Source organism: Rhodamnia argentea, chromosome 3 (genome assembly GCF_020921035.1).
Source record: "Rhodamnia argentea isolate NSW1041297 chromosome 3, ASM2092103v1, whole genome shotgun sequence".
In the NCBI taxonomy this organism is placed as follows: Eukaryota; Viridiplantae; Streptophyta; class Magnoliopsida; order Myrtales; family Myrtaceae; genus Rhodamnia; species Rhodamnia argentea.
In genome coordinates this window covers 19,269,449-19,279,939 of record NC_063152.1, presented here as the reverse complement: position 1 = coordinate 19,279,939, position 10,491 = coordinate 19,269,449, and the positions used below count along the sequence as shown (strand labels likewise).

At 40.7% G+C, this 10,491-nt stretch overlaps 1 protein-coding gene and 1 pseudogene across 1 annotated transcript; one reads left to right on the top strand and one right to left on the bottom strand.

The window, feature by feature from the left end:
* The first annotated feature begins 3,077 nt into the window (after positions 1 to 3,077).
* On the top strand, positions 3,078 to 5,059 carry LOC115754324 (cytochrome P450 76T24-like). The gene is made up of 3 exons (XM_030693315.2): positions 3,078 to 4,012; positions 4,161 to 4,763; positions 4,815 to 5,059. The coding sequence occupies exons 1-3, from the start codon at positions 3,095 to 3,097 to the stop codon at positions 4,818 to 4,820; spliced, it is 1,527 nt and encodes a 508-aa protein (XP_030549175.1). The 5' UTR covers positions 3,078 to 3,094; the 3' UTR covers positions 4,821 to 5,059.
* Positions 5,060 to 7,784: 2,725 nt separating this feature from the next.
* Positions 7,785 to 9,747, bottom strand: LOC115754325 (annotated as a pseudogene).
* Between the last annotated feature and the right edge of the window lie 744 nt (positions 9,748 to 10,491).

The window sequence follows — 10,491 nt, the reverse complement described above, 5'->3', positions numbered from 1 at the left end:
AAACATTTTACCATTTCGAGACTAGATTGATTTTTAAACATATGAGGATAGATGTTAGACGATTTTTGTTTTAATCTTTCAAGGCTCAGGACCTATGCAAAAAAGTATTTAAAACTTTGTAGGACCACTGCTAACTGCTCTAGAAATCGCTACATTTTGGCTTAAGATTAAAGAGTGCAAATATGGAACAGGAGAGGCAAATAGGGGCCTAGGAAACTATTTGAACTCGGACCATATGTTATGACACATGCAAAATTTTGTGAATCACTAGTAACTATTCAAAAATTTAAGTTGTTACATGAAAATGCGGTAGTAATTAAATATTCTAACAAGCTGATTTTACTTTTGAGTTATTAATTTTTTGTGTACACGGCAAAGACTGCTCAAAGTCAGAGAGGGAGAGAGGGTATCTTGCGTATGCATGCTTTTTTGTGAGATTACGTGAATCTGAACTGCCAATAAAATTGTTGAAGATGTGATCTACTTACGTGCCTTATCAAAAAGGATGAGATGGAGATCGATATTACGTGGGTGGAAATCCATTGAAATCAAATCTTCATTTTAGGTAGCTTAAGATCCACTGAAAGCTACATGCACGACCTCATGACCAATGGATACTCAACATGGAAGAGACTTCCTTCTTGCCATATAAATATTTAATTGTGAAGTGTTTGAAAATGGCAAGAAGGAAGTCTCTTCCAATATATATGTATAAATACATATTTTTATACTACCAAAAATCCTAAATTTATAGTGATTCTGTCAATTCAGTCTTATCTTTTTTGTTGTTGCCAATTTAGTCCTAATATTTTCACATTTTCCCAATTCAGTTCATCCGGCAAATTTTGGCCAGAAATCGCTAATGTGGACAATAGCCATCTTACGTGACATAGACGACACCGACATTGATAAGTTTTAATAAATTTTTAATATTTTTTTGAATTTTCTTATATATATTTTTCTTTTGTTTACTTTCTCTATTTTGTCCCTTGCTTATGGCCAAGAGGCCATTGCCGGGCACTAGGCAAGGGTGTTGTGGCACTTGCCCGGCCAGATTTGGCAAGGGCCGCAATGCCCTCGTCCATTGTCGATGATGGTCAGACAGTGTTGGCTAGCCCTAAGTTTAGAAAAGAAAAGAGTTGAGAAATAAAAAAATTAGAAAAAAACTTCAAAAATATTATTAAAATTTATCCACGATAGCATTAGCCATCCTATGTGGCACAATGGCATACACGTTAGTGATGTCTAACCAAAATTGGCCAGATAGACTAAATTGGCACAATTCAAAACGTTTAGGACTGAATTGGCCCAAAAAAAAGTTTAGAATTGAATTGGTATAATTGCAATTGGTTTACAACTTTTTAATTATACATATACATATACATATACATATATATATATAGTCATTCTCGATTTGCATGATGATGGAGTTCGTGAAGCTTCTTCTTTCTTGGTATATGTCATTTAATCTTTTGTGGTTGAAGAGTCCCTTTTCTGCATAAGATTGAAGTGTGGGTCATCACGTGTACTTCTAAAGTTTCCAATCAAGTTTCGACGCGTGCTAAATTATGAAACTTCTGGCGTTGTCATAGTGTCCCCTCTGTTAGTAATATACTGAAAGAAAAGCTTAACCATTTGTAAAAGATCAATTAGAACCGCAGGAATCTATAGAAAAATCTGATCCACTGGTTGAATTTTGTTACCCACCGGTGTTATTCAATGAGAAATCACAGCACCATTGTACTTGCTTTGACTGGAATACAGCGAGTCACATGTTTTGCACGTACATAATTCGATTCCCTCCAAAAGTAGTTGTATATTTCCTATGTTCGGTAAAACTCACGGGAGATGGAATTTTTTCTTTTGTTCTTTTTTTCTCTTCAAAATCGCATATATAATTTTCTTTTATTTTTTGTATAATAAGTATGTACGTTTACATTACCTACATGTAAGTGTACTGTTCTAACATTGAGTACGATGGGTTGCATCAAATATTCAGCCGCAAAAAGATTTGCCGTAACTGCACTGCATACTCTTGACATTTTTTTTGGCAATTCTACATTGTCAGAATTAACTCAAAAATTAAAAATGATTATATCCTTATCCTTAATTCACCGTGAAATTTGAGATTTTAGGGTTGAGCCGCGTAAACACGATGATATTGACCTTTATTCGAAGTAGACCAAGACTCGGCCCCAAAATATCCGAAATTTTAGGATCGAGCTGAGTCAATCCGGGCTGGATCGGGTCGGTGCGAGGGTGTTTTGACAGCCCTAAGCGTGGAGCTGGTTGCCTAGTTGGTGGTGTGGTTTGTTGGAGCACCTGGCCAGTAGTGGGGTGGCATGACGGCCTTCAAGCCGTTTCTCTCTCTTTCTCTCTCTCGTTTCCAGCTTTCTTAAAAAAATTCTTTGTTTTTAGCCACGCTGATGTGGTGCTAACATGGATAGCCATGGGTACATTTCGTTTTATGTATTTGCGAAAGGGACTAAGATGAACAAATCAATACATAGTTTAATTATTTACGGGCCAAAAAAGTCTAGAGATTCTATTGCATAAATAAAAAACTTCAGGGATTGCCATGTGACCATCTCTATTAAATGAGTAGGATTTCATTAACAAATGGCCAAACTCGCTAAAGGACCAAATCAAGAAAGTTTATGGTTTCGAAACAGCACTTTTCTCTTGGTAATATACAATACATAGTCGAATTGGCTGTTGTTCATTTGCCGGTCATACTTCATGTCCGAAGTTGACCCAAAGAGACCCTGTCCTCCTTAATTAAGAGCCGAAGAACGATTTTCGGTGAAAGATATTTGATCGCGGGAGAAATTCTAACGAAACAATGTGTATATGGATGATCACTCTTCAAGTACATTTAACACTTACCATAAATAATTATAAACAACAGTCAACTAAAGGTTAGTCACTCTCTTTTTTCTTGGATCTTTTTTTGAGGAACAGCTTTGAATCTTTGTGTGAACCCTAAGTCTGTGGTAGAAAGTTCAGCCACACGATTAACACCATCACTTTTGGCCAACCCAACATTATTCCAAAGTATAAATACTATATCCTCCCAAATTAATTAAGCAAACAAATGAGCATTACCATACACCAAATGGAGTGCTATGTAGCTTACCTTCTGTTGCTATGCCTGCTGTGGTGGAGCATCATTCGGCTCTGGCGACCGTCCAGCCAGAATTCAGGCTGCAGTGTCAACCGGCTGCCACCGGGCCCACGCCCCCTCCCAATCATTGGGAACATCCTCGAGCTCAGCGACAAGCCCCACCAGGCGCTCGCCAAGCTCTCCAAGCTATACGGCCCAGTTATGATGATAAAGCTAGGGGCAATCACAACCATAGTCATCTCCTCTCCGGAGGCAGCCAAGGAAGCCCTCCAAAAGAACGACCAGGTCTTGTGCGGCCGGCAGATCCCTGACACCGTCAAGGCAAGCGGTCACCATGCCAAGTCCGTCGTGTGGCTGCCCGCGTCCGACAAGTGGAAGCAGCTCAGGAAGGTGTGCACCGTCCAGATGTTCTCGGCACACAAGCTGGACGCAGGCCAGCTCCTCCGCCAAAAGAAGGTGGACGAGCTCATCGGCTTCGTCCATGAGAGATGCCAGCGAGGCCATTGTGTTGACCTCGGGAAGGCCGCCTTCACGACCGTGCTCAACTTGATCTCGAACACGCTCTTTTCTGTCGACTTGGCACACCATGACGAGGGTTCCTCCCAGGAGTTTAGGGACCTCGTGTGGGGCGTGATGGAGGAGACAGGAAAGCCCAACGTGTCGGATTTCTTCCCAGCTCTCAGGTGGTTCGACCCCCAGGGGGCGCGCCGGAGGATCTCCGGTTACTTCAGCAGGTTGCTCGCCATCTTCGATGGGATGATCGAGGAAAGGACTCGAGCGAGGGCCTTGTTGGTTGCCTCCTCACCAAGCAATGACGTGCTCGATTCTCTGATTAATTTGAAGGAGAGTGGTGACTTGAGGAGCCATGAAATTAAAGGCTTGCTTCTGGTCTGTACATTATTTCGGGCTATGCGAATTGATCTGAATGATTTATACTTCTATTCAATAGTTTTTGTCCTCTGTATTTATAATTGTTAGCTCTATTCTGAACTATGAAGAGCAAGCTCTGTATATTTTCACACGATTCTTTTGCCAGGATTTGTTCGTTGCCGGAGTTGACACAAGCACAAGCTCGCTGGAGTGGGCGATGGCAGAGCTGCTGCACAATCCGGAGAAGATCGCGCGAGCCCGTGAAGAGCTGGACCAATTTGCCAGTGGCGATGGAGGGACGCTGCAAGAGTCTGACATCACAAGGCTTCCCTACTTACAAGCCATAGTCAAGGAGACTATGAGGTTGCACCCGCCGGTCCCGTTCCTAATCCCACACAAGGCTGAGAGCAACGTGGAGATATGCGGATTCCCATTGCCCCGGCACGCCCAGGTGCTGGTCAACGTGTGGGCCATGGGGCGGGACCCGGGCATATGGCCCGACCCGGACAGCTTCATGCCGGAGCGGTTCCTGGGGCGCAAGATTGACTTCAAGGGCCGGGATTTCGAGCTCATCCCGTTCGGGAGTGGGCGGAGGATGTGCCCCGGGATGCCCTTGGCCTATAGGATGGTGCACTTGATTTTGGCCTCTTTGTTGCGCTCATTTGATTGGAAGCTTGAGCAGGGTGTGAGGCCTGAAGAGATGGACATGACTGAGAAATTTGGGATCACATTGCAGAAGGCAACGCCTCTCTGTGTTATTCCCATGGAGGTGTGACTTCAATTAGTCTGTGCTCGTGCTTTCTGTGTTATTCCCATGGAGGTGTGACTTCAATTAGTCTGTGCTCGTGCTTTCTTAAGATTGATCTAATAGTAGGAATTTTACCTAGAAGGATTTTCATCTTCATGTCCTTCCGATGAACTTGATTTCATAAATGATGTATTTGCGTATCTGAGTAAACGCGATGACATGGATAAATCGTGTAATATGCAATTGTACTATCATGATTATGGTGTGCTATATCTGAACGGTGACCAATTTCAAAGTCGATTGAGCTTTAATTTACCTTTGATGGTCCAAACGAATTTAAAGCGGTGGATCCCGAATTCATTCATTATTCTTCTTGATTTTTTTTTCTTTTTTATTCGAAATTTTTACTTGCAGTCTTATGATCTTAAAATTGGATCTTGTCACGCATAGTACAAGCATTATGTTTTCTTTTCTTGTTTCTAGATTTTACCTCTTTACATATTAGCTTTGTTCAAAAGAGAATTTCCAAGCAACCTAGTTCTTTATCACGTTATCGAGCAACTTTATGAATTAATTATAAAATAGAATCGCGAAAAAATTTTAACATCAATTACTTTTTAACACAGTCAAATATTTATTTACTTTTACTTTTTTGTGCATTTCAATAGTAATTTCTTTCTTAGCAGTTCTCTTTTATATTCACGAAATGGGAATAGTGAATGAAATTTAAGAGAAAAAAAAAAGCCCTCTTCTACGATCTGCCAAAATAAAATCCCAATTAGATTTCCCAACGGGACAATTCAGAAGATCAAATCAAATTAATTTGAAAATTTGCGGAAAACAATAATGATTTAAAATAATGACAATTAAATTGCATTCATTTTGGACCGGCAATACTTAATATCATTCATGGAATGTCTACAAAAAATATGAAGATGCTTCGATGTGCATAACTTTTTCAAGTCGTATTTTTAATGTATTTATATATATATATATATATTTTTTTTTTTTTTGGGTAAAGTATTTTTATATATATTTCTTTAATGTGTCTACAAAAAAATATGAAGATGCTCTATTTAAAGTGTCTCTTTGGTAATAGCAAAAGGTTTACCGATACAATACATAAGGGCACTTGATTTGCTTTCCTTTGTGGACTAATCAAAGTGTTAAGGGAGGGGTAACGAAGAGTGGATTTGTAACTATAAGAACAATGATGTAAAAGACTTAGTTTTCATTTTCCAAAGAGCAATAAGTTCAAAATTTGAGGGAAAGCCAACATAGGAAAATTACTGATATCGAAGAAAACTGTGCAAATATGGAAATCATTAAGGGTGATTTCGTCAATCTAATGAAAAAAGAGTGGATTTAATTATATAGAGGTGGAAATAGGGCATTTATCCAAAAAATCCCAAACTTATTGTACATCAGCTAATTCAATCTTAATTTTCATAGCTAGAAATTATTTACGTGAATGATAACCGTACTATGTGGCACGGCCAAAGACGACCGACGTTGATGTGGACGGTTTTGCAATTTTTTTAAAAAAATTCTGAATATTTTCCTTTTTCTCTTTTTTTCTTTTTTCTATTTCCTTTTCATCCTATTTCCCTCCGGCCATCACCAAGACCAAAGGAGGTCATCGGCCATTGCTGAGACCGGTGAAAGTTGCTTACCACAGGTGAGGGCCAGAGCGCCTTCCCCAGGCCTCACCCAGATTTGCCAAGGGCATCATGGCCCTCAATGAATATGGGTGAGGGCGTCATGCCTTCGCCTTGCCTCACGTTGCGTCATCCTCACCAGGCTTCGCCCAAATCCGGCGAGGGCATCATGGCCTTCAATGAATATGGGCGAGGGCGTCGTGCCTTCGCCTTGCCTCGGGTTGCGTCGTCCTCCCTAGGCCTCGCCCAAATCCAGCGAGGGCATCATGGCCCTAAATAAATATGGACGAGGGCGTTGTGCCTTCACCTTGCCTCATGTTGGGTTGCCCTCACCCTCGCCTTCGCCGTGCTCGCACTATGTCGCATCATATTTTGTTGCTTTGTCTCAGATCGTGTGGCTCTAACTTATAGCCCGCGACACGTCGGCCATCTCCGATCCCCACCGACCAATGAAGAAAATAAGAAAAAAAATTGAAAAATGAAAAATACAAAAATTATCCATGCCATTGCTGGCTATGTCATGTAGAATAGCCAACACTAAATGGACCCCCTCATCAACGGTACTTTGGTCAAAATTGGCTATAAGATTGCATTGACAAATTGTCAAAAAATTTAGTACTAAATTGGTCAAATTAAAAAGTTGAGGATTAAATTGACCGTCGTATAATAGGTTTAAAACTTTTTGGATAATTTTCTCACATGGATATAATCTCACCTATTATTTGTAGTAACTGCATTTGTTCTGTTAATACGTGATTATTTGCATAGCAATATCACATGTCCAAATTGGTTTCATTGATCACTATATCAATGGTAGATGAAGCCGCTTATGGAATTCTTTTGAAATTAATAAGATTGTGGGAAAGTAGCAGCATATATTACAGGTTTAGCAAAGCGATTATAACTCAGTTCAAACGTTGAGTCTACATGAAGATTTATTAAAATCATGTCCCGAATTTGAGTCCATCTACAAAATCCAATCCACTAGTGGAAGCATGCTGTTTTAAAGAAAGTTTGAAATTTGGACTTTTCCCAATCCACTAATGGAATAAACAAATTCGTTTGGTAGTTGAAGTCGGCCAGTTTTTCGCAAGAAATGGCTGCTTAAATTAGGAGGTTGATTTTGATCAAAATAAATTAGGAGGTTAATTAATACTGAGAGTATTTGACTGATTCGAGTATGATTGTAATGCCTCTTATATCGCTTGATTTATGATGAATTTTGTGCCATTCTCTCTAGGGAATTAGATCGCATCCAATGCTTGTTTGTGCAACATTTTGCCAGTGAGCCCTGTTAATGTCAACTATCTTCTGGAGCGATTTTCTTTTCCCACTCATCGTTTACATCCTTGAACAATTATATCTTAAAACACAAGTCCATAAGTGGGAAAAAAAATTGAAAGAAAGACGAGCATATGTCTCACAACTGGTTGATTAATGCTCAACCTTACTAAGAAAGTACACAATTATTACAACATTAATGAATAACAAATCCCATAGACCACTATTAAGATAAATCTCACAAATAATTATCTAGATACATATCACTTCAAACCCGAAAGTGTCTTCGGAAATAACATCACAAGAATATAAATATATTGAGGCATATCATATAAAGCATTAATTAATTTCATCCGTGGGTTACTGTTGGAACGCTGTGAAGCACCACTGTCTCCACTGTGAGGCTGGCCCAAAACCAAAGAGGACGCCCCACTCCAATCCCTCGCCGGTGGTCTCAAGCCCTTCCTCCACCGACTTCCTCCGCATCTCATCGAGGATGAACAAGACACGCGCTCGACATGTTCCCATACTCTCTAAGCACATGCCTGACGGCTCGGAGCCTCTCCTCTTTCAACCCTAGCTTGGCCTCAATTTGGTTAAGTATGGCCGGGCCACCCGGATGAGGCACCCAAAAGATGGAGTTCCAGTCACTTATGCCAAGTGAATCGAACGCCTCATTTAAGCTCTTCTCAATATTGTTAGCGATCAAATGAGGGACCCTGTCGGATAACCCGAAGGTGAGGCCAACGTCACGCAATTGGCCCTCAATGGCGCCCTCGGAGTTTGGCAAAACAGTCTCCGCAGTCCACACTAGTTGGAATATGGGTCGCTCAGCAGGGATCTCTGGGTCGGACCCTATGATAAGCGCGGCCGCGCCGTCCCCAAAGATGGCGTGGCCCACAAGATTGGCAAGGTTCTCAGCGGACGGGCCCCGGAAGGTGGTGACAGTGATCTCAGAGCAGACGACAAGGACTCGGGCGCCGGCGTTGTTCTCAGCAAGGTCCTTCGCGACACGGAGGACAGTGCCGCCAGCAAAGCAGCCCTGATGGTAGAGCATGACACGCTTGATGGAGGGGCTCAGACCGAGAAGGCGCATGAGCTGGTAGTCGGCACCGGGCATGTCAACGCCGGAGGTGGAGCAGAATACGATGTGGGTGATCTTGGACTTGGGTTGGCCCCACTCCTTGATGGCCTTCAACGCCGCCTCCTCGCCGAGCTTTGGGATGGTGGCGATGATTATGTCCTGGCGTGGGTTGAGTGAAGGGGCGCCATACGAGCAGATATCGGGGTTTTTCTCCATAAGCTCCTCTGTCAAGTGCATGTAGCGCTTGCGGATCATTGACTTGTCACCTGCGACGTTTCCAAGCATTGATTTTACCTTCCAAGAACAACGCTGACATGCATGCATTGGTGTTTTTCTTTGTTCTGCTTTATTATTATTTTTTTCCAATTTTTTTTCCCAATAGTAATAACGTATTTGCATGGCTAGCTAACATTTACTATTCGACAACATTTTCTTTCGACCATTCTAAGATTGTTAAGAATAATTGCAAATTCATGCGATTTGTCCATAAATAAGATACAAAAAGGAAGATTTAGTCTTCTAGGAGAAATAAGGAAAGAATAACAAAAATTGTGGATAGTTAGACTTTCTTAAAGGGTGTATTAAGCGAAAAATAACATATATATTTCATGAGAACATATATATATATATATATATATATGAAATTAGGATAAGGATACTCTGGAGTTAAATACATATTCTACAGCTAGGGCAATCTAGAGTGTGGCTTACATATGCGGATGAACTTCTGCTTGAGGGCCGTCATGTGCTCACTCTTGGTCACACGGAAGTAGTAGTCGGGGTACTCGGCCTGGTACAAGCTGGTCACCGGGTTTGCCGTCCCGATGGCGAGGATAGTTGCTGGCCCCTTGGCCCGCTGGTTCTTGCGGATCTTCTCGACGGTACCCATCTATCTAAGACCTGTGTTTGAAACTTTGGAACTTCAATGTAACCCCTGTTTTGTATGAGATTATATAGAAGTTCAAATTGAAGCTGAGACCAAAACTTTTGTCCGGCTGTGAACTTTTGCAGCCCATTGTCTTGCCTTTTATAGATACGAAGTGGGCAAGCTCGATCTTTGTTTTGAGGCAATGACGTTCCATGTGTGATTATTGACAAAATTTAGTTTAAAGGCTCGTCGAAAGAAAATCTTACACGACATTAGTCATCTATGTTGCCTTCATGGTTGGTATTGTATGCTTTAACGTTTTTTTTAATCAATCAGTTAGGTTAGATCCATTCAAACGTCATTTTCACCATCTGAGCTCGATGCTTAAGCAGGAAAGCTGAGTTGCGAGGCCCCCTTCTGTTATCAGTCACGAGGCCTTACTATTATAGCATGAATTAACTGCGAGAACAATTCGGCCAAAAAGAATTGTCAGAACATTAATAATCTAAGCATCTTGAAATATCTCAAAAAAAAAAAAAAAGTGAGTTGTTTTTTTGTCCATTTCAATTTAAATTAATTTGTATGTCAATGAATTTTATATTTGAAATCAATTACGTTGTGATTATTGTTTTGCTAAATTTATTTATAAATAGGGGTTCGATAAAAAAAAAATACGCCTCCAGCAGCTTATTTTAATCGTTCATTCGATGCTTATCGAAAGAGTGGATATATAGTTAGGCCTCAAAATACAAGGTGGTCTGTGAATTTTTTTTTCGTACAGACGATGAGCGATTTATTTATTTTTTATTAATCAATCAAGCGAGACATAATTGATTATTGTTTTGCTAAATTTATTTA

Coding starts and splice junctions, on each gene's coding strand:
- LOC115754324 (XM_030693315.2), top strand. CDS start 3,095: ATGAGCATTACCATACACCAAATGGAGTGCTATGTAGCTTACCTTCTG. Junction 4,013..4,160: donor AAATTAAAGGCTTGCTTCTG/GTCTGTACATTA, acceptor TTCTTTTGCCAG/GATTTGTTCGTTGCCGGAGT.